The sequence below is a fragment of the Mustela nivalis genome (genome assembly GCF_964662115.1).
Source record: "Mustela nivalis genome assembly, chromosome: 10".
Taxonomy (NCBI): domain Eukaryota; kingdom Metazoa; phylum Chordata; class Mammalia; order Carnivora; family Mustelidae; genus Mustela; species Mustela nivalis.
In genome coordinates, this window is record NC_139029.1 from 104,122,972 (window position 1) to 104,146,576 (window position 23,605).

At 52.0% G+C, this 23,605-nt stretch overlaps 1 protein-coding gene and 1 long non-coding RNA gene across 5 annotated transcripts; one reads left to right on the forward strand and one right to left on the reverse strand.

Moving 5' to 3' along the window:
• Positions 1 to 216: 216 nt before the first annotated feature.
• On the reverse strand, positions 217 to 6,927 carry LOC309842742. Of its 2 annotated transcripts, none has more exons than XR_014299752.1 (3): positions 6,448 to 6,927; positions 1,466 to 1,630; positions 217 to 494 (listed from the first exon to the last, which is right to left on the reverse strand). It is a non-coding gene; the product is annotated as an uncharacterized lncRNA (long non-coding RNA). The 2 variants fall into 2 exon arrangements; XR_014299753.1 differs by lacking the exon at positions 6,448 to 6,927 and adding an exon at positions 2,186 to 2,822 and having other exon boundaries at positions 1,466 to 1,628.
• DENND2D (DENN domain containing 2D) lies at positions 2,945 to 23,062 on the forward strand. 3 transcript variants are annotated; one of them, XM_082687439.1, is made up of 12 exons: positions 2,945 to 3,290; positions 7,872 to 8,047; positions 8,945 to 9,057; positions 9,748 to 9,817; positions 10,537 to 10,614; positions 11,662 to 11,802; positions 12,890 to 13,038; positions 17,449 to 17,626; positions 21,027 to 21,068; positions 21,480 to 21,564; positions 21,882 to 22,121; positions 22,542 to 23,062. In XM_082687439.1, the coding sequence occupies exons 1-12, from the start codon at positions 3,233 to 3,235 to the stop codon at positions 22,616 to 22,618; spliced, it is 1,407 nt and encodes a 468-aa protein (XP_082543565.1). In that variant the 5' UTR covers positions 2,945 to 3,232; the 3' UTR covers positions 22,619 to 23,062. The 3 variants fall into 3 exon arrangements, with proteins under 3 accessions (XP_082543565.1, XP_082543564.1, XP_082543563.1); XM_082687437.1 differs by lacking the exon at positions 2,945 to 3,290 and adding an exon at positions 6,932 to 7,289; XM_082687438.1 differs by lacking the exon at positions 10,537 to 10,614 and having other exon boundaries at positions 2,946 to 3,290.
• The last annotated feature ends 543 nt before the right edge of the window (positions 23,063 to 23,605 follow it).

Genomic DNA, 23,605 nt, shown 5'->3' on the forward strand with positions numbered 1-23,605 from the left:
ACAACGTGTTCTTTCTAGTGCTCGCAACCCCCATGGCAAGGTGATTTTATTATCTCAGAGGAGAGTGAGGCTCAGGGAAATGCCAGCCTCAGGCTTTGGGGCAAGTAAGCGACAGGTAGGGCTGAGTCCAATGTCAGTCCATTCTGCCATGCTACCTCCCTGAATAAAACTCCCTTGGGAACTTCCTTTCAAGACTTCCAAGAAAGGCTCAAGTCATTTTCTTTTTTTTTTGTTGTTTTAAGATTTTATTTACTTATTTGACAGACAGACATCACAAGTAGGCAGAGTGGCAGGCAGGGAGAGAGGGGGAGGCAGGCTCCCTGCTGAGCAGAGAGCTGAATGCGGGACTCGATCCCAGGACCCTGGGATCATGACCTGAGCGAAGGCAGAGGCTTTAAACCCACTGAGCCACCCAGGTGACCCATGTCATTTTCTTTCTGCTCCACCACCAGACTCTGGGAGAGTAATCTGTGGAATAATGTGGGAAATGGCAGCTACAGGAAGAAAAGAAGAGAAAAACTTTTAGCAGAAACTGAGGTGTCTTGTTCTATCCTCTAACTTCTCACTTTCTCATCTACAAAGCAGTCAGCATCCTACCCATTCTCATATCCTGCTTTCCCCTTCACATAAAGTTCTCTTTTCCCTTTTGAAGCCAATCTTGTACCGAGGCCGTCTCCCCTCCTGTTAGACTTTGATCCACCTGCCATTCTCTTTACTTTACTTCCTATCCCTGTTTGTTCCCATCCCTAGGCTTATATAAACACCTTCTTATCTTTTCCATTTTAACCCAACATTTCAATTAACTTTCCTAGTGTTGTCTGTACTTCCTCATTCTCACCTGGCTTATCCCTTCATTTATGTCACCGTAGGTCCTCATGAGTATTTTAAGAATCCTTTAAAATTATACTCATATAGGGGCACCTGGGTGGCTCGGTCTGTTGAGTAGCCAACTCTTGGTTTCGGCTCAGGTCATGATCTTGAGGTCGTGGGATCCCACCCCATATTGAGTTCTTCGCTCAGTACAGTCTGGTTCAGATCCTTTCTCCCTCTCCCTCCAGCTCAGACACACACACACACACACACACACACTCTCAAATAAATAAATAAAATCTTTTAAAAAATGAATAAGATTAAATTAAACTCATATGCGTATAGAAAAACACATAAACATGTACAATGCAAAGAATGATCACATAGTGAACACATCTGTGTATCTGCCACTAGGTAAAGCCTTAGGACATTCCCAGCACCCCAGAAGCCCTATGTTGTTCTTCGAATCATTCCTTCCTCCTTCCTTCATAAATCTACCATCATCCTGGTTTCTCATACCATGAATTTGTTTTGCTTGTTTTTAACTTCATGTAGATGGAACCTTACATTATGTGCTGTTCTGTGTCTGGTCCTCTGGCTCAACATCACGTGTGTGTGATGTAACCATGTTGCAGGCAGCAGGGGTTTTACTTACATTTTCACTGCTGTATAGTACTCCATTGTAAGATTATTCCACAGTCCATACATTTCACTGTTTAGGAACATTCGAGATTATTTCCAGTTTGAGGCTATTTCAGATCAGATTTCCATGAACATCCATGCATGCCTTTTTAGTGTGAACATGCCCGTATTTCTTCCTCTGTTTTTAAAGGAAGGAAGTAGTTTGGTGAGCACCACCATAAAATAGGTTGGGAAAATTAAGGCACAATAATATTTAACCAACTGGACAAGTTGATCATGAACAATCACAATACTTACACAGAGAAGCACAGGATACCAGGGAAGCCAAGAGAAGATACTTAGGGAAGAGATGTGTCCTTGCACGAGGGTGTAACACACAGAGAATAGAGAACAGAAACTGACCATGTAATTAAGTACAAAATTGCATAGGCCCAGAGTACAGACAACTTTTAGAACCTCCTGGCAAAGACTAGACAGTTTAATACCAGGGCTGGATTCTCCACTCCTGCTCACCCACCCTGTCTATGACAGAAGAGGTACCTGGAGGCCACTCATGGGAGAGGGAAAGGAGCTGTAAGTCCGAGGGTCATTTCTATAGATCCCAGACATATTTCTGGCTGTGTCTTCTGCCCTTTGCCTCCCACCCTAAAACTGAGACTAAAACCTCTGTGAATGGAGACACCTCCGATGGACTTTGCATGCATCCCACCCTTCCTACCCTACAGAGGCGCACCTGGGAGGGAGAAGAGAGCCGGCAGATGGCCCACTAGCCAGTGGGGTTTATCAGATGCAAATTTTTATGTCTGACCACGGAAGCCTGAAGTCTCTGTGTATTTGGAAGCCAAAGAATATAAGGGTGGAGGAGGAACTGAAAGGCTGTATGGGATTTGGGATTAGACCCCGAGTGCAGACAGCTGCCACTGACATCATCATTATCATCCATCATCATCATGGTCACCACCACCACCATCATCATCCCTTACATTCCTATCACAGAAGAGTCTACAAAGAACTTTCTGTTCCTCAGCTTTCACATCTCTGTGGGGGCCGCAGGGCAGGAATTACCCCCACTTTGCTGATTTGCCAGAGAACGCTCCGGAGGGAAGGCAGGGTCAGAACTCGCGAAGCGCCTCTCCTGTCCCTCCTTGGGAGCCCAAAGGGCAGCCGTTGGCTCGATGGCTCGCTGCTTCTTACGGAAGTGAAACAGGGAAAAGAGGGAAGGACACGTGCCCTGCGGTGCAAGGACTCAGAACGCAAAAGTGCTGGAATTGGCCAGAGGCTAAAGCGGCTGCAGGGTGGGGAGAGATGAAAGGTGGAAGCCTGTGCTGACTCCGAGAATTCTGTGCGCTCTGAGGTAAGTCCGGAGCCACCTGGAAGAGGCACGGGTGCCCAGAGGGGTGCCCAGTGGGCACTTTCAGCCCGTCCGCGGAGGTAGGGCGCGACCGCGTCGCACCCGCGCGCTTGGGGACTGCGGGCTCCGGCAAGTCGAACTTCCCGGGGTGCCCCACGGAGGGTGGGAGCGCGGTGGCGCCGCCTCCTCGCGGACGCGCGTCGAGCGCCCTCTGTCACCCACGCCACCCCGCCGGGGGCCCGAAGGCAGAGCCGGCCCGCCCAGGTGCGCCGGGGGTTGGCCCGCAGTCCGGAAGGTGCGCCGCCTCGTCCCGGGCCTGTGCCCTCGGCCTCCCCCCGCGTGAAAGCGAAAGTGCCGGGCCCGCGAAGGGCGAGCTTTGGGGGCGGGGCCGGCGCGGACCCGGGACCGGCGCCGGGCACTCGCCGGGCCATGGACGGGCTCGGCCGCCGCCTCCGAGCCAGCCTGAGACTGAAGCGCGGCCGCGGGGGTTAGTGCTGGGCTGGGGCGCGGGGGCGGCACCGACGTAGGAGGCCCGGCCACTAGGCTGGCGGGGCTGGGGGCGGGGGGAGCTCGGCGCGGGGGGGCGGCTCCGCCGGCAGTCCGAGGGCCACTAGGAGCGCAGCCTTGGCGCCAGGTGAGCGGGAGGGGGGACACAGGTGCAAGGGACGGGGCCAGGTGGCCGCGAGGTCGGAGATCTGAAGAGCGGCCGGGCCCGTGGGGGCGAGGGGGAGGTGGCGGGCCAAAGGAAGCCTTTGTGGGGCCCCGGGGCCACGTGTCCTTCCAGCCAGGAAGCTTGTGGTGCAACCGCAGTGTGCTCGAGGCGCCCTCCGGGAGCCCCCGCCTCAGTCCCGCCCCGCCCCGCCGCTGGGCTCGACAGGAACTCGGCTCCCCGACGTGAACACCCCCACCTGCGGGTGGCGGCGGGGCCGGGGAGAGCGTGGCCCCCAGCAGACCGGGGACAGACCTGCCTTGCTGCTGCCTTAGAGTGTGTTACCCAGACAGGGCGCACCTCCTGTGGCTCCTGACACCCGCCACCACCCCCCTTCTGCCCCCCCAGGTGAGGGGAAAATAATTACAGGGTTGTGGGGTTTCAATCAGAAGTCACTGTTCGATCCCTTTCTTCTTAGCAGGGGCACTGGCTTTGCAAGAACGCCATTAGTTGTTCATTCATGTTTTTAATTCATTCAACAAACATTTATTTCGATTTGCTAGTAGCCCGTCTTGTGGCTGGGCAGCAGGAACCCTTAGATACTTGCCCAGAGGTCCCACCGACTGAGGAGAAAGTAGCCAACTAGAGAGTAAATTGGGGCCATTCCAAGCTGTCTAACATTGACAGTCAAAAAGTTGAGTGAGAACCCTTCCTACTCCAGGCCTGGGAAACGGGGAGATCTGGGAATGAGATCAGTGCCCCTTCTACCATCACTCCTGCACCACCCCCCCCCGCCCCACCCCCACAGACCTTGCTGTTCACCCTAAACACAGGCTTCCAGTATCTGGTCCCTTTCAAGGCAAAGAGGTCAGAGACCAGAGTGGGGACCCACTCTGGCACCCCTAGTGTCCTCTTTTCTATGGAGACTTACTGGTCTGCTCTTACTGGACACCCTTAACTCTCAGAAATCCATGTGAATGGAAGAGTTCTGCTTTTTGCAGCCACGAAGAGACATTCCAGTTGTTTCCACACACCCCAGCCCCCAAACTGGGCTGATGATTGCAGCTGAAGCAGCTACCTGGGCATGGGAGTAGCTGTGAGATGAGCAGCCTGTATTACCTGTTCTGAGGTCAGCCACCTGTCAGGCCAGGAGAGTATGCCCTTTTCATCTTCCATACTATCCTCCACCTTTCTAAGGAGTTCCCCGTCTTCTTTTGCCCTTTTGTCCTCAGGGCAATTGTGTGATAAGAGGTGGTGTGTGTGTGTGTGTGTGTGTGTGTGTGTACATGCATGTGTAAGTCATCCTGGTGGGAAGACGTGGCAGTGGGGGTGGTCCTGAGTTGGGAGCTGCTGAGCTAGAAAAGGAAAAGCCAGCTTTCCAAATAAAAGTTCCAGAAAGTTCCCTCACCTATATTCTAGCTGGTTCTGTAACTTTACTCGGGTGCCTGTGGGAGGAGTTTCCTGGTGCAGGAACAAGTGTAACCAGACTCCTGACTTCCCTGGAAAGGGTGGCTCCCTCCTCAACTGAAAAACTCAGGACAGTAATTTCATTCCAGGGCTCTGGGGATTAAATGAGATGGCCTATATTAATAGGGTAGAGTGTTTTCTTTTCTGCTTTTCTCTTGTGTTGATAAACCTCTTTGAAAGGAAGAAGAAAGCAATCCTTTTCTGGATTTCTTGGGTTGCAGCCCAAAAGTTTAATAACTTCTTTTGTTTGATTTTACGTGTTTTGCTGTTCTCCAGGCTCTCCTGATAATGCAGGAGGAAATGGGCTGAAAATGCAACCCCTAAACCCAGGGTTTAGGGAAAGGAATAATTTCCTGAGGTTCTGGAACGATCAGTGAAAAGATTTGGGTTCTCAAAGACTTTTGCAAACAGGAGGCACCCCACATTGGTGGGATATTTGGTGTGTACTGCATCCAGAAGGTGGGAACATAGACATGGACCTCTCATAATTCCTACTCCAAACAGACTCTGTTAATAGTCCCTAAATAGCCCCTGAATTATTCTGTGCCTGAGTTTCCCCATCTGTATCAGGACAATACTTGTTCCTCAGACAGGTGGTGAGGATTGTGAACAAGTCTGCACATTTTGAGTAAGACGTAGCGACAATTCTGAGTGTTCTGGGTCATTGTCCTCACCATTACAGCTTTTGTGACATCCTTATTTACTGTAATTGGGCTTCTCCCCAGGAGTCATGTCTGGATCCCCAAGTATTGGCTCTTACTAGTCCCACAAAAGCCTGGTCTGGAGCTCTTAAGAACGAGACAGCCATCTCCCCATATTCCAGCAACCCACTTTCTGCTAGAAGTCTGCTAATTCTTTGCTGAAGCACAGACAGGGCCACCAAACCCTTTTGCCTCCTGGCTCTTAGCCCACAGATTTGCTCATTCGGAAGTTTATGTGAGACTCCCAGGTGACTTAGTGCTATTTTTCTTTTTTCCCCAGCCTCCAGACACAGCGTTGAGATACCACTAGAGCTCAAGGGGCCAGTTGCTTGGCTCTTAGCTGGCCTGACCCAACAGGGAAAAAAGACTGAGCAGGACTGGGGGTGGGGCCAGGATCACCTCGTAGCTTTCCACTGTCAAGGAGTTAGCCTCAGGCTGCTGATGCAACCAGTCCCCTACTGTGGGCCACGGGGGGTGGGGGTGGGGGGAATGTCCTGACTCAGTGCTTCCTATCTGGGAGGAGGCATTCTTTGCTGGAGCCCTGGAGTGGGTCCCGTGAGAGAAGTCAGTCTTCAGATATATTGCAGGGCGATGCCTGGGCAACTCAGAGGGTTAAGCATCTGCCTTCAGCTCAGGGCATGATCCCAGGGTACTGAGATGGAGTCCTTCAGCGGGGAGCCTGCTTCTCCTTCTCCCTCTCCCATTCCCCCTGATTGTGCTCTCTGTCAAATAAATAAAATCTTAAAAAGAAAAAAAAAGAAAAAGGATATATCATAGGTGGTAAGAGATGCACCATTGTAGATCATCCTGACATACCAGGAACTCACCAGCTCAGAGATGGATTTGCTCTCTTTTTTACGTCCAGGAGAGGAGGGTTTTAAGGTTTGGATCGATTTCCACAACTCTTTTGCTAGAAAAAATTTTCCATGGAAGAAATTAATGAGCCGAGTCTATTTATCTTAATCAAGAGAGGCAGTGGCATGCTGGCTGTGGGAAAGGTTTGGTATCCTGTGCTTGCTTGCAGTCCTGAAGTTCTGGAAGCTTCCATGTGCAGCAGGGGGGCCTTGCAGGGTTTTTTGGCCATAGTGAATCAAGTTGAGATGTGAAAGGTCAGGAATCAAAGTTACAGGAATACAAAAATCCCTGTCCTGGGGCTGGAGAGGTTCCGGTGCCCAGTCTGCTGCTGCTGCGCTTTCCTCACTGTCCCGAGGTTGTCCATAAACCCACGGCACAGTCCGCAGCACAGGATTCAAAGCCCTTAGCCCAGAAACAGCTGGGCCTTAGAGGTGTTTGCTCATGACCTTTTTTCTTGCCACACCCCGGGGCTCTTGGGAGGAGCTGAGGTCAAAGCAGCAGTGCCAGGATGCTGCCTCTGTCAACGCGGGCGTTTAGCTGCCTTCCTGGGTCCCGTCACATCCTTCTTGCTCAATCATTGGGTGCTCAGCATGGAAGCCGCTCTCCTCTCTCTGGAAGGCAGCGCCTGGCGTGGCTTCATGGAGTTGTGGCTGGAGACGGAAGCGGCAGCCACTCCTTAGACTTTCTGTAGCCAGCCTGTGTCCTGAGGAAGGGGAGACACTCCATGCCCCCTGCAGGCTGGAGGCGATGGAAGGACAAGTGATAGGCGGGATGCTCAGGCTCTTCCACAGCCGGCTGCCTCGACTCCGAGCAGGTCTGGACTGGACTGCCCACTTCCTGTTTTCTAGGGTGACCCTCTCCCACGGGGCTGTTTCCTCCTTGAAATGCTTCTTCCTTCTCTTCCACATAAAGTCTCTATAGCCTGACCTCCACTTGGTCCCCCATGTGCGTAGGCCAGGATGCTTCCCCTATTAGATTGCAGAGCCGGTCATGCCAGCCCTAGGGGCCAGTGTGGCCACAGACACATGGCCCTAGGACCTGCTCTGATTCAGGTCCATCTCCACCCAGTCTTTCCTGCTTCGGGTCTTGCCCTGGGCGCCTTTGAATGGGCCCAGTCTCTGCCTCCACAGTGGCTCCCCAGTACATTTCCTTGGCTTCCGAATCAGCGGTTTCTGTTCTCCTCTTGGCTCCCTGTGCTTTCAGAAATCTCCCAGGGGAGGCATGAAAACCATCCGGGTGGCTCTCCCCGTGCTCCGGGCACTAAGTCATTGGGCAGGCTCCGGGCATCTCGGCGTCGGCATGGTGGCCTTGAGGGGCGAGGCTCTCCGGAGCCACACAGATCCCTTGGGGCATGGGCCACTGAAATACCAAGTGGGCCTTGGTGTCTTGCTTTCAGGATCTCTTCAGGATAATCCAAGGGACCCTGTAAAGGAGCCAGAAAGGCCCCAGGAGCACTGTCTGCCCGCCTTCGCTGGAGGGCAACACTTCTTTGAATACCTCCTCGTGGTTTCCCTCAAAAAAAAGAGTTCCGGGCCTGACTATGAGCCCACCATCACCTACCAGTTTCCCAAGGTAAGGATGGAAGGAGGAGGCAGGGTGAGGCAGGATTTGGGTGTTTGAGAGGCGGTGGGGGGAGGGATGCCCTCTTCCCCACTCCACCCTGCCAGGGCTTGAGTCTGGAGCCGCCCTATGCTCGGTGCTCCCGTTTCCTTCAGGCCCAGCCCCGTTTCCTGTTATCACCCACAGAATCTAGGTCTGGCTTCTTTGTGAGGAACTGACCTGGGCTCCCTGGCAGAGAAACGAGGCTGGTTCTTCTGCCCCTTTTGGGGGGCCTCCTCATTCTTCTAAATTCTGTCCTCAGCCACCTTTCTCTGTAGAGAGGCCTGCCTTCCGCCAGACCTCCTGGCCAGCATCCCCTCTCTGGGGTGGGTGGGAAGGAGAGGGTGGGGCCAGCTCTCCGCTGGTGGGCAGGCTCGGTCTGCGGCTGCAGCCCAAACACCAGGCTCCTTCTAGTCTGTCTGCTCTGGGGGTAGGGTCAATGGTGGGGATGGGGCATCCTTCTTGTGCACCCCGACGGTTCGACAGCTGAACGAGTCACTACTCTGCTCTGCTGTGGTAGCTCTCCCACGTGGCCCTCCCAGGAGGCCAGGCAGCCTCTGGGCCTTTCTGTGTTCAGTGAAGCCCTGGCTCCCTTCCTGCCTATGTGGGTCCTTAGGGTCCTGATATCTAACTTGGGCTCATGTAGATTTGGCCTAGGAGGGGCTGTTTCAGCCTTGGGGTGCATCCAGCGCCAGAATGTAGTTTCTGTGGGGAGGGCTGGTTAGAGGCACACTCTGAGCCACCATGCCAGCAGGAAGGCTTATCGTCAAACTGCCCTAGATCCACAAAAGAAGCCTGCCAGCCATGAGGCCCTCTCTGCTGGCCGGCCATGACCTCCACAATTCCCTGGTCTCTTGCTCTTCCTTCTAGAGGGAGAACCTGCTTCGGGGACAACAGGAAGAGGAGGAGCGGCTGCTCGGGGCCATCCCCTTGTTCTGCTTCCCAGATGGCAATGAGTGGGCCTCACTCACAGAGTATCCCAGGTAACTGCTCAGGCCTCGGACCGAGGAATCTGGGACAGGGGGAGAAGAGAGAGGTGCGAGCTCCCTGGGCCCTGTGGCTCCCTCCCTCGCTGTATACGCCAGTTTCTCACCAGCTTCCCTCCTGAAGGAGAGGGACTGGAGTCGACTCACTTATAAACATCTTGCCTGGAGTCCCCCAGGGCCAACGATCTGGGCCAACCACATTGACCCATCTGTCACCTGTGTCCAGAGAAGGGCAAGAATGTCTCGCCTGTCCTGGGAATGACGGTTGCCACGGTTGACTGCTTCTGGCCAAAGCTGGACTTTATGCAAGGCCTTTGGCTTCTGAGAAGGCAGTGTGGCAAAGTCCCCCTCAGCATCAGCCCTGGGATTTGGCTGCCTGAGTTTGGAGTTTGCCTCAAAACATTTGAGTCGAATGACTTTGGATAAGAACGACCTTCTCAGCCTCGACGCCTTTGTCCTTAAAGTGGGGATAACAACTGAATCCACCTCAACGGAAGCCTGAGGGGGCATGTTTAGAGCTAGCTACCGATACGCACTTAATAAATTACTGATGTGATTATTACTCTCATGATTCATCAGCAGCTTCCGCGGCCCTCCTGACCCCCCTCAGCATCTGTCTGAGGCCAACCACCTTCCTCTCTTAGGATCTGGTGAGTAAATGCAAACCACGTGTCTTCTCTTCCTCAGGGAGACCTTCTCCTTCGTCCTGACCAACGTGGATGGGAGCAGGAAGATCGGCTACTGCAGGCGCCTCTTGGTCTGTGCCACTCAGAACTGCCCCCTCCTCTCTGCAGCCCACTGCGCTCCACAGCTGGGCTTGCTCGAGCTTCAGCTGCAAAAGCCTCGGCTCCCTGGCAATGGCGGTTGCCTGGAGAGCCCGGTCCAGCCCCTGCTGTCACGTTAGCGCCCTCTATACCCCTGTAGTACGGGGACGCAGGCCCCTCCTTGCCAACCCACGGGACCTTTGCTGGCCCGGCTGTGGTCTCCGCTGTCCCCAGGCTTCCAATAGCTCATCCTGTGGGAGGTTCCCACCAGATCCTCTCTCTAGCCTCCGTACCCAGGCCTAGCTGCCTTGGCCCCTAGAGCCTCCTGGAGCAGAGACCAGAATTCAATGATACTTGGGTCTCCAGAGGCTTCTCCAAGTCCCTTGTACAGTATTGTTGCCTCTAGCCTGTCCCTCATCTCCACAGCATGCTTGCTCCCTCTCTCTGCAGACCCCAAATGGTGCTGGCACTGATGGCAGCAGTGTTTGGCTCCTTCCAAGCCATTAGCTTTTGACTTTGGGGGCTGCTCTGGCCTTCCTGCTGCCCACGCCTTGTACAGAACCTCTGCCCGGCCACGTCTTTCTCCCTCTGACCCCACTTCCCCCTCTGAGTCCCCCAGCCCCCACCTCTGGGCTTGTGCCCCATCAGCCCCAGTAGGGAGAAGCCCTGGGGAAGGCCGTGGCCCTGAGGGAGCCTCTCTGTCCCTCCCCAGCCCACCGGCCGTGGCCCTCGCCTCCCCAAGGTGTACTGCATCATCAGCTGCATTGGCTGCTTCGGCCTGTTCTCCAAGGTACAGGTGCAGCGGGATTCCCTGGGGCCTGCAGGGCCTGTTCAGCTCCTGGGTCTGCCTGGCTGCCTGACCTGTCTGTGCTCCCTGGGCCCCAAGCGGAGCTTTGCCCTCAGCACGGGCGGGCAAACCAAGGCAGAGAGGAGCTTGAGCTCGACTTGATTTGGGAGAAAAGTGGGCACTGAACCCAGGGGACTGTCTCCCCTGCCCTGCAGAGAGCCCAGGCCCCACCTCGGGTCAGAGAAGAAAGCAGGGGAGCGGGACAGCAGGGAGGGCCCCAGGTTAGGAGGCAGGAGTTTCCCATTCCTCATCTGGCAAAAGTGTGTGACATCCCTCACTTCCCTGACTCGTGGTCGGGCGTGAGACTCGAATGAAGTGACAGGAGAAACGCGGAACACTGAGCAAATATGAAGACAGTTACTATACGGAGTCATAACATGCTTTTCTGAGACTCGCTCTGACTCCTCCAAGGGCAGAGGTCTCTAGGGCTTCTCCTGCCGGAGTAACTGGAGTGCCTGGACACCTGAGGAGGTCCTTAGAAGGGACAGGGTGTGTCTTGGTGGCCACAAAAGAACTTCAGTGTGCTTTATCTCCAGCAGGCCCTTGGGAGGATGAGGGTGGGACACGGTCGGCCTTTGCTTGCTGGAGTGCTCCTCCATACAGGATTCTGAGGGATGGAGTCTGCCCAGGTTTCCAGGCTCCCACTGCATCCAGCTTGACTGGACATGGTGCTGTCATGGATGACGGCTTACCCTGGGAGGTCTCCGGCGGGGGAGGAGGGAGGCAGTTTACATGAGGCGCTAGGAGGAATGGGGACCGGTGAAGAGGATAAGAGGAAGAAGGCGGCAGGTCTCTTGCAGCAGGTCAACAGCAGCCCGGGTTCTGCCAGGGAGGAGAGGGGAGCAGTTGGCGGAGGGGTCTGGAAGGTCCTCAAGGATTGGCTGGACCAGGGCAGGGGTGGGGTTGGTGGGGTAGTGGAGGGGGGAAGGCCTCTGCCACCTCCCAGTGGCTGCCTTTGAGCCTTGCCTCCCAAGGTCCCCTGCCTTGCAGATCCTGGATGAGGTGGAGAAGAGGGACCAGATCTCCGTGGCGGTGATTTACCCCTTCATGCAGGGCCTCCGAGAGGCGGCCTTCCCTGCTCCTGGGAAGACTGTCACTCTGAAGAGCTTCATCCCCGACTCGGGCACGGAGGTGGGTTACTGAGGGTGTGAGCCCCTCCCTGGCTGGAGAGGGCAGCCTCTGGGGGGTGCCACTCTTTTAGTCCTGCCGTCCAGCCGGTTAGCACAGACAGACTGAGCCAGGCGGGGACAGAGGCCCGACGGGACTTGTTGACGGAGCTGAAAATCAAACCCATGGTTTCCGATCCTCCCAAGCACCTCCTTACGGTTCAAGTCACCGAAACTTGTATTTATAGCGACACACGTAAGCTGAGTTTCCTGGCACTAGAATGGATGCTGCCTGCAGCCCCCAAATTGCCACTTGTCCCCAATCCCCATCATCTTTCCGTGGGTGTCCAGTGTCTCTATCTGATGGCCTCCATCTGTCTTCTTGTCATCCATCCCCACCCCTGCGTCCCCACCCATGCCTCATGGCGATGCTACCGTTGCAGGCACTAAGCCCACTGAGGCCGCAAGTAGGACATTGGTGTAAGCATCCCAGGCCTGACCCTGGGGACTGTGGAAGATCGGTGTGTCCCTCTGAACTTTGGCTCCCCCACATAAAAATAAGGGGCGAGGCTTTTCCCTTTCTCCAAAAATAAGCATAACCCACATACCGCTTGCCATGCTCCAAGCGGTACTATTTTCTGGATGGAAAGTGGTGAGTACAATGAATGAGATTCCTGACCTCCTGGAGCTGAAAGTCTAGTCGGGGAGACGGATGTTAAATGTTCAACACACAAATGAAGTACAGAATTTATAAAGGTGTGACAGTGGTGAAAGGGAAGAAACGGGATGCTGCCTGGGTACATGATGGGAAACACACATCGAATTAGGGGGACCTCTGAGACGGAGGGGGAGACAAGAAGAGTGACCCGGGGGGCCCAAGCTGGGAAGGCCCTCAAGCAGAAAGTGTGTGCAATGGAGGGGGGCTCACAGCCAGCCTGTGGGCCAGGCTGGGGATGGGTCAGCATAGCCCTGAGCTTGAGGGAAAGGAGGGGAGGGGCAGGATCCGATGTAGGCAGGTGGGGAGAGAGGAGCGGAGGCTGGTGGAGGCCCAGAACTCAAGACCTTGCGATTGTTCAGCGTGGTGATGCCTCCTCTCTCCAATTCCCCTGCAGTTTATCTCTCTGACTCGGCCCCTGGACTCCCACCTAGAACACGTGGATTTTCGTTCTTTGCTGACGTGTCTCAGTGTTGAGCAGATCCTTCAGATCTTTGCATCTGCGGTGTTGGAGAGAAGAATCATCTTTCTGGCAGAAGGTCTCAGGTGGGTCCAGCTGCCGAGCAGCTCTCCTGGGCTGCCTGGCATTCCTGGGTTCAGGGGACAGGCCGGAGGGCTCTCTGAGGGAATCAGGCTGTAGGACCTGTGGGCTCACCCTTCTGCCTCCAGGTCTGATTTTGTACTAAGCCTTGTAGAGAAACACCTGTTGCAATTCCCCTGCTTCTGCCTCCAAACTTGACTGCTTCCTGTGCCTGAAGAAAGTTTCAGATTTATCTCTGAGCAGGGCCTGGAGTATTCCTGGGACAGCTGAGGTGGAGACCAGTCAGAGCAGGTGCAGATGTGATGGCTTAGGGAGGGCACAGGACAGGGTGAGAAGGCTTATATTGGTATGGAGGTAAAGCCTGTCATCCTTAAGGGCAAACACATCTCATCCATCCATTATTCACTCATTCAACAAACATTTATTGTGTGTCAACTGTCTGCCAGATGTCAAACATCAGGGAGATGCAGACAAACTTGACCTGGTCTTTGACCTTAGGGTATGTAGTATTCTATAGTGGTTGAAAGCAGAGGTGTTGAAATCAGCAGAACAGGGTTCCAATTCAATATATTCTTCTACCTTAGCTATGTGCTTCCCCTTAGGTCAGTTTCTTCACTTCTTGAAGTCATGATCTCATCTGTAAAATCAAGATCACGATTGTACCTTCCTCATAAGGCTGTGTTGAGGGTTAAACGAAATAGGGCACACATCAGGTACCTACCACTCTAGCAGGCACACACATACTAGTCAGAGCTAGCTGGGATTTTTTTTTGGGGGGCTGTTCTTTATTTTTACTTATTTCATGTATTTTTATTTTTTCATACTTTCTATTAAGTATAGTTGACATCCAGTGTTATATTAATTTCAGGTGTATAACATATTGATTCAACAATTCTATACATTGGGGCATCTGGGTGGCTCAGTAGGTTGGGCCTCTGGCTTCAACTCAGGTCATGATCTCAGGGTCCTGGGATCCAGCCCTGCATTGGGCTCTCTGCTCAGTGGGGAGCCTGCTTCTCCCCCTGCCCCCACCTGCCTCTCTGCCTACTTGTGATCCCTCTATCAAATAAATAAATAAAATCTTTTTAAAAAAGCATTTCTAGACATTATGCAATGCTTACCAAGATAAGTGTAGTCAGCACCTGTCACCATACAATATTATTATAATATTATTGACTGTATTTCCCATGCTATACTTTTCATCTCCATGACTTCTTTGTTTCATAACTAGAAGTCTGTACCTCTTAATGCCCATCACGTATTTTGTCTGTCCTTCTTCACACCTCCTTTCTGGAAACCACCAGTTTGTTCCCTGTAGGTATGAGTCGGTTTCTCCTTTTGTTTGTCTTGTTTTGTTTTTTAAATTCCACATAGAAGTGAAATCACATGGCATTTGTCTTTCTCTGTCTGACTTATTTCACTTGGCATGATATCCTGGAGGTCCACCCATGCTGGTATGAATGGCAAGATCTCATTATTTCATATAATGTATAATAGTCACTGTACGTACTTCTTTATCCATTCATCAGTCGGTCGCACTTAGGTTGTTTTCGTATTTTGGCTATTGTGAATAGTGCTGTCATGAACATGGGTGTACATATAGCTTTTCCAAGTAGTGTTTTTGTTTTCTTCAGGTAAACACCCAGCAGAATTACTGGGTTGTATGGTATTTTAATTTGTAATTTTTTTGAGGAACCTCCATACTGTTTCCCACAGTGGCTGCACCAGTCTGCATTCCCACCAACAGTGCACGAGTGTTCCTTTCCTCCACATCCTCGCCAACACTTGTTATGTCTTGTCTTTTTGAGACTAGCCATTCTGACTGGAGTGAAGTGATATCTCATTGTAGTTTTGATTTGCATTTCCCTGACAATCTGTGGTGTGGGTCATCTTTTCGTGTTAGGCCATCCGCATGTCTTCTTTAGAAAAATGTCTGCTTAGGTCCTCTGCCCATTTCTTTTCTAGAATTTAGGACTACTACATGAACACTTTTTATTTTTATTTTTATCTTATTTAAATTTTTATTTTATTTTTCATTTCATTTTATTTTATTTTTCAGTGTTCCAAGATTCATTGTTTATGCATCACACCCAGTGCTCCATGCAATACATGACCTCCTTAATACCCACCACCAGGCTCACCTAACCCCCCACCCTCTTCCCTCCACAAACCCTCAGTTTGTTTCTCAGAGTCCACAGCCTCTCCTGGTTCCTTTCCCCCTCCGATTTCCCCCAATTCACTTTTCATTTCCTTCTCTTAATGTCCTCCATGTTATTCCTTATGCTCCACAAGTAAGTGAAACCATATGATAATTGACTCTCTCTGCTTGATTTATTTCACTCAGCATAATCTCTTCCAATCCTGTCCATGTTGATACAAAAGTTGGGTATTCATCTTTTCTGATGGAGGCGTAATATTCCATTGTATATATGGACCATATCTTCTTTATCCAATTGTCTGTTGAAGGGCATCTTGGTTCTTTCCACAGTTTGGCAACTGTGTCCATTGCTGCTATGAACATTGGGGTGCATAAGGCCCTTCTTTTCACTACATCTGTATCTTTGGGGTAAATACCCAGTAGTGCAATTGCAGAGTCATAGGATAGCTCTATTTTTAATTTCTTAAGGAATTTCCACACTGTACTCTGCCCATTTCTTAATCACCTGATGGTGATGATTCTTGGTGCTGAGTGGTAGAAGTTCATATATTGTGGATATGAACCCTTTATCAGATTAGATCATCTACACATGTTCTCCCATTCAGTAGGCTGCTCTTTCATTTTATTTATGGTTTTCTTTGCTGTGCAAAAGCTAGCTGCTATCCTTAATATTAAGTTCTCTGTTGACTATATTTCTGGGCATAGTCAAAGAAGGATACTGTCATGTCTTGGTCTCTGCCTCTTCGGGGCTTCAAATGTGAGAATCCTTGGGGAGACATGTGACAGAATGGTGGAGAAAAATAACATGGAAAGAGTGGGAGGCTGACCTTCTGTGGCTGTGTGGGAAGGAGAAAGCCAGTGAGATTGGGCTGACATCCCTGGTTCTGTCTTTTAGGGAAGAAGAAGAAAAGGATGTTAGGGACTCAAAAGTTAGGCCAGAGGGTCAGGTGGATATCATGGGTTTTAGAGGAAAGGAAGTCTGGGCAGGGAGTAAGGGCTGTGGGTTGAACCTTTTGCAAAATCAGTGATAACCAAAAAGGCACTAGTTGTGAGCCAAATCCTTAAGGGAAGTGGTGTAATCTTTTGCTCTGGAAACAGTGCTTCCACTTTCAACCCTGTAGAAAAATGAGAAGGTTCTGTTGCGGCTAGGGCTGGGGTTCCTGCCTTTCCCCTGAGATGAGTGTTCAAGAAGTGAAGGTGATTCCAGGTGCCAGCTAATCTGGATCCAGGCCCAGGCCGGCAGGATTTGTCTCTCAGGTGCTCACTTTCTCCAGGGAGATCCCGAGACTCCCCAGTTCCTTCCCACACTGCGTTTGTCAGGGCCCCGAAGCCCAGGCAGGGAGGGGACTTCCGGGCAGCCTCAGCCTTGGCTGGACCCTCAGAAACCCAATCTTTCTAACTCAGGAAGTACGAGCTCCATACCAAGAACTGAAACAGGTTTCGGCATCCGTGTTTTTATTGGCCTTGGTTTGAGGCTTGTTTGGAGGAACGAAGAGCCATCCATGAAGAGGCTGTGGAGAGGACAGAGAGCGGGGCTGGGTGTGTGTGCTGGAGGGCGGGGTGAGGAGTCCGCCTGAGCCACGACCGAGGCCGTAATCACACAGGGAATGCTTTACTGGAAGGGTGGAGGGCTCACCTCTCTGGGACTTTCCGGCGGGCAGTCGCCAGGCAAAGGTTCCTGGAATCTAGGAATTTCCCAGACTAGCTCAGGCACCGACCTGTTCACTTGAAATAACCTCGAGGGGCCAGAGGGAGCTGTGAGACTTAAAGGCTGGGGGTGAGGGTGGAGAGCCTCCAAGAGGAAATGGGGCTTGGCCTCTCTGCTCTGCTCCACTGTTTACATGTTTGTCTCCTTAACTACGCTGTGAGTTTGTCAAGCCGGGTCAGTGCCTTGGACTTCCTGGTATCCACATCCTTAGCGCCGGGGCGAGCCTATAGATGTATAGATGGGCTCACCCAGTGATCTGCCCGAGTGAAGGCATTTCCTCTTTCCTCCTCTTTGGGGCCACTAGTTTTGTGCGGGGGTGAGAGAGAAGACTAATGGGGAAAAGAAAGATCAGAGAGAGAGAATCCCTGTCTTTGATGAGAGGGGCCTCAGCCTCTTCTGGCTTCTGTCCCTCCCCTCCCTGCTACTCAACAACCTGCACAGCTCCCAGACTCGCTTCTACGGTCTGTGGGGAAGGGGCTGTGGGCGCTGCACAGCGGTGGAGGCGCGGGCAGGCCTCCGTGACTCATGTTCTCTGTGCCCTGTCCCTAGCACCCTGTCTCAGTGCATCCATGCTGCTGCCGCACTACTGTACCCCTTCAGCTGGGCACACACCTACATCCCCGTTGTCCCTGAGAGACTCCTGGACACTGTCTGCTGCCCCACCCCCTTCATGGTCGGAGTCCAAATGCGCTTCCAGCAGCAGGTCATGGAGAGCCCCATGGAAGAGGTACGGTGTGGGAAGGAGGGGGTGTGACTCCAGGACCACTGGCGTTGGACCTGGGCTCTCTGTGGTTAAGGGCGGCGTTACTCGGAGCAAGTTGCTTCACCTCCTTAAGCCTGAGCTGCTTATCTGAGAAATGGGGACAGTGGTTTTCAAGTGCTAGCTAGGGATTAGAGGGGACATAACATACAGAAAGCTCATAGCCTGGAGCCTAACATAATTGATGCTCAGTAAGCGGCTGCTTCCTCCTGCTGAGCGGTTTCCTTTTGGGTGTAAGAGGCAGCTCATGCAGGGGTCATCCAGCTGTCCTAGGTCAGTTACCAAAGGGCAGGGTCTGGGCTGTCCCGTCTCTCATCTGAATGGACAGGCACAGCTGGTCTATACAACACACAGCCCATTAGAATTCATTCGCATTCCTTGCAAGTGAGCTAATGTAGCCCTCCTACAAACTATGAGTCTTGAAAAATGCAGATTTATGTAGCAAGAGTTACCTTTTTTTAAATTTAAATTTTAATTTATTTTAGAAGGGGTGTGTGTGCACGCAAGTGGTGGTGGGGCAGGGGATGCACAGAGGGAGAGGGAGAGAATCTTAAGCAGAATGTGTAGCCCGATGTGGGGCTTGATCTCACAAACCTGAGCATGATCTGAACTGAAATCAAGTCAGATGCTTAACAGGCTGCGCCACCCACGTAACCCAGGTTATTTTTCTGACTACCTCAGTGTTCACTCAGCCAATGAGAATATAGGTCCAGATCCCACTTGATTTTGTCATCTTATTTCTTTGCAATGCCCTGGACACACCAGAAGTGTCAGTTGTGAAAATGGGCATTGGTAGCATAAAGCTATCTCCAGTGTTGGAAAGACAACTCAAAACGTGCACTCTAGGGGCGCCTGGGTGGCTCAGTGGGTTAAGCCGCTGCCTTCAGCTCAGGTCATGATCTCAGGGTCCTGGGATCGAGCCCCACATCGGGCTCTCTGCTCAGCAGGGAGCCTGCTTCCTCCTCTCTCTCTCTGCCTGCCTCTCTGCCTACTTGTAACCTCTCTCTGTCAAATAAATAAATAAAAATCTTTAAATAAAAAAACAAAAAAAAAACAAAAAAAAAATGTGCACTCTAGTTTCAGTTGTCAGTAGCCACTTTCCGAAGGATTCCTTAGGTCTATCTGCATTGTTACCCTGCGCAAAGGGCTGACCAAAGGAAGAGGTGGGATCTCGTCGTAAGCTACTGAAGAGGCAGGAACCAGCCCTGGTGGGAGGACTCCTTCTACTTCCATAAGAAATAAGGGAGGTCCAGAGAACTCAGTTGACATATTCTAGGCCCCACAGGCAATGAGGGAACCTAGCACCCCAGGGAGAACCAAAGCCCTTCTTATACAAAATATTGCTGGGAAGTAAAGAAGCAGGCTGTTTCCCTTCCTGCTTCCTTGGCCTTCCCAGCCCTCCTCAGAAGTGCTGAGTAGACGAGCCCTTTGAGGGAGTCTTTGCCATGTGACTAACTGGGTCAGAGTATCAGCCCCATGTTTGGCAATGACTTAAAATGTCCCAACCCTAGGAATTATGAAACTTGCTGACGATGCAGTTCTAGCTCCTCCCCTGACAGCCAGGCAGGAAGACACCCCAAGGCCAGCCAGACTGCAGCTCCTGCTATCCAAGAGCCTTGGCCCATTTTAGTCCTCAGCAGCCGCTCTGTGAAATGGGCAGGGGATGAGGAACGGGGGAGGGCCAGGGCCCACTGTGGCTGTGGGGGGATTCTCTGCCCACCAAAGCTCGACAGACAGTAATAACGGCAAATACTAGAAAGATTTGGGGGAACTTCACAAAAAAATTCTTCATGCACATTCTTAGCTCCCTGAAATGAAGAGCCTTCCCTGATTAAAGAAAGGCATCCCAGCCTGTGTATTCAAAGTGGTCTCAGGCCTGAACTAGTTCAGCTTTTCTCCCCTGATGATGAATGATTACACTGCCTGCGCTCTCTTTTGGCACACTTTCCAGTTGCTCTTTTCCTTTATTTGGAAGAAGGGAGCATAGAAGGAGCATTCACCGTACTGACAAGACCAGAGTCTAAAGGAAAAGACAGGCTCTGCAGGCATTTAAATGGCCAACCCAGGCTTTGGGGGATCCTGGTAAACTGTGGAGCACAGACCTTCCTAAGGGAGGCAGCTGCCCTCCGTTCCATCTGAACGCGGTCCTTTAGAAACGTCGTCAACCAACCAGTGTTAGAGCCACTGACTTTTCAGAAGCACCTAAAGCAAACTTGATGTGAAATTTTCCAATTTAAATATTGGAAACCAACTCCAATTATTTAAAAGCACTCTGAGGTTTCGAGAAACAGATCAGCAGGTTGGAATCTAACCAGCAGGATGCCAATTTATAGTGTCAGGTCTAGACGGAGGGCCCCTCGGCAGTGATGAACTCAAAGGCCAGCCCTGTGTTCGCCTTTCGCACAGCCCGCAGACACACAGTCTCCTCACTGCCTTTCCTTCCCTGTTCCTGTTGCCCTTGGCACATTTCCTTCTCTTCCTATTTCCTGCGGGAAGGCCCAAAGATCCCAGGGAGTTTTTAAAGTAGGATTCCCAGGCAAGTACATCAAGTTGTTGCAAGCATTAAAAAAAACCAAAAATCATGGGGCACCTGGTGGCTCAGTGGGTTAAAGCCTCTGCCTTCAGCTCAGATCATGATCCCAGAGTCCTGGGATTGAGCCCCACATCGGGCTCTCTGCTCAGCAGGGAGCCTGCTCCCCCTCCCCCCCGCCACTCTCTGTGCTTGCCTCTCTGCCTACTTGTGATCACTGTCTGTCAAATAAATAAAAACAAAATCTTTAAAAAAAAACAATCAAAAAGTGTCCGGTGCTGGCCGAAATCTGACCAAGATGGCAGGGAGCTGAAGGCGTGGGGAGGACAGGGATGCGGTATCTAGAACAGCTCCATCTACGCTTGGAAACCAGTTCTACTATTTGTAGGAACTTGGGCGACTTCTTTGCCTCATCTGCAAGATGGGGATAGTGGGAAGGATTGAACGAGAGAAAATCCTTCCTGTGGGAAGGATTGAACGAGAGAAAATATGCAAAGCCTATCATGTGTGCCATATGCTAACCGTGCCATATATAGAAGCCATTCCTAGGATCAGTGTTTCATTAAGGGAGTGACTGGCTGTGGTTTCCCCAGTTGTATTCCCTCCTACCGTAGCACTCCTCCTCCCCGTTCCTACACCCTCCTACCTTTTCCCAGGAAGGCGACTGGGGGTTTCCAAGGATGGTGAGAAAGGAGGGTATCAGGCAGGAAGGGAGAATTGCTGATCTTGTTGCCACCTGGGCTGACAGGTGCAGCCACAGGCAAAAATGCAGATGCTAAGTGCTCCTGGGGTCTCTGATGGGAAGAGGGAAAGCCATTCATTCTGTGTTTATTTCAGGTCCTGTTGGTGAATCTTTGTGAAGGAACCTTCTTAATGTCGGTAAGTGTCTGGGCTCCCGCACCCTGCAGGCCCACCCCCAACTCCATCGCTCCAGTCCCTCCCATGCTCCACTTACTCGCACAAACTTAAAGTGCTTTTCCTGGGTGAGAACCCGTGCTAACAAGACCTCTCTGGAGGAGTCCTTGGCAAAGACGGCTCTACTACCAGGCTATCGGTTTGGGTGCTTCTAGGTCAGGGATGTAAATCGTGTGCCACAGGGATGCAGGGGAAACTTGCTGATGTTTACAGTCCGATGGAAAGCCAAGTAGCAGCTTCTGTTGCTTCTCACCCACGTGGCCAACTTGGGGTGGAGTTGGGGTGTAAGTTCCATGCCCCCCTCAGGCTTGTACAAACACTGCACCTCCTCCCAGTCTGCTTGACTTCAGAAGAGTCTGAGCTCTTCTCTCCTAGGTTGGGGACGAAAAAGAGATCCTTCCGCCTAAGCTTCAGGATGACATTTTGGACTCCCTTGGTCAGACGACCCATGAGCCATGGAGTAAGTCCTGGGTCCCCCCTATTTTGGGTTTCTCCACAGAACCTGAGGGCGGATTCCCAACCATCCCAGCCAGAACAAAAATGGACTCACTCAGCAGTCCTGGACTGGTCCCAGGGGCCTAGATTCTAGGGCAAGTATGAGTGTGAGATTTTATTCTTCCCAAGCAATGGCGGAGAACCTGTACCCCGTCTCCCATTTTAATCAGTAATCATGAGCCGGAACCCAGCTGCCTCTCTGGGAGCTTTCCGCCTGCCTTGGAAGCCACCTGGAGGCAGGAGTGGGTGGTTCTTCTGAGACGGCCTCTGTGTGTCCTGCAGCTTCAGAACAGCTCAATGAGCATGTTTCGGGCCCGTTTGTGCAGTTCTTTGTCAAGACGGTGGGACACTATGCTTCCTACATCAAGCGGGAGGCAAATGGGCAAGGCCACTTCCAAGAACGGGCCTTCTATAAGGCTCTGAACTCCAAGGCCATCCGCCGATTTGTGAAGAAGTTTGTGAAGACACAGCTCTTCTCCCTTTTCATCCAGGAAGCGGAGAAGAGCCAGACTCCTTCTGCAGGTATACGGTGACAGGTCCCTATCATTCAAAGCCCAGGGAGGGTCCAGGTCAGGTGTGGCCCTGGCTCTGGAGGCCTACAGAAGAGTCTTATCGGTGGGGTTGGACTGAAATAACCTAAAGCCTCAGAAAATGCCTCTGGGATGCCATTTTGTGCAAGTTGCTCTTTGTTTTAATCTGGAGCCAACTGCTATTAATTATTCTATTTGAAAAAAAAAAAATCCTATTTGTAGCCCCAGTTTTGGGCCAAACTGAATACCCCGCTCTCCAGGGGCCCATGAGGACATGGGGATCCTGACAGGAATGTAGATGCGGCAGGGGAGCACGGGGAGCAGGGAGGTTATTTCTGATTCTTACCCCTGAGTTTATCATCGTCCACGTGGCCAGACGACATACCTCTAACACCTGTATCTGAACCTGCAGGCTACTTCCAACGGAAGATACTTGAATATGAGGAACAGAAGAAACACAAGAAATCAAGGGAAAAGACTGTGAAATAAGAGCTGTGGTCAACAGGAGGGACTGGACTCACAGGCCAGTTTTGGACTTTTGGCGCCTGCCAGCACGGTGGGACTGGCGAAGCACGCCACCTCCAGAATCCACAGCCTTCTTCTGAGTCCTGGTAACCAGGTCTTGCTTTGAGCTGGCATCTTGGGTTTGGGATCCCTGGAATCAGTTTCTCTGGACTCTGGAAGGCTCCAAGCTCTGTGCTCACAGGGCTGGGCTCCAAGGGGCATGGCCTGCATGGGAGATGCGGAGCAGCAGACGGTAGTAGCACAGGGTTGGCGAGCCTCCGAAGTTGCTGTGACGGTCCTCTTCCAGGAACCACTATTACTAAATCCTCAACACGGAGAGCAGTTGTGGCCCAAAGGCTCAGTCTCTCCACATAAAAAAGAAGTCTGTGGGCATGTGAAGCTAAGAATAAAGATGAATATCTCCTTGTTGTTTACGTGTTATCTTTGGCTTTCCCTCTGGGGGCTGTGGAGAACCAGGAGTATGAGGCTGCAGATGTGAGAGTCAACTGGACTGGGAGTGGGGGACCTAGGCATAGTGACCCAGAACTCTGGGGCTGTGTGCGGAGTGGGAGAACTAGGGGGTCAGCAGCTGAGCTTCTAATAGGAAGGTGGGGGACACTGGTAGAAATAGCTACAGAAATAGCTACAGCACTGGGACAGGGCAACAGTTCTTCGTTCCAGTCAGGTGTGCCTTCCAGAACCTGGGAGGAAAGCCTGCTGGCCAGGGAAGCATCTGTGGTCTAGGGCAACTTAAGGGTAAGACATTTCAGCTTTCAGAAGCCAGGGAAGAGCTCTACATTGCCTCCATAGATAGGTCTGTCTGCCCATCACTTCCAGTTTGGAGCCTTCAGTTGTAGACATCCAGCTTCCTACCTGGTTATTTTGAGAAGCCTGGTTCAACTCCTCAGCTGAAGGTAGGGGGATTGTTTCTCTGCCATTTTTCTCCTTCCAGAGAAGAGTATTATAATCTTA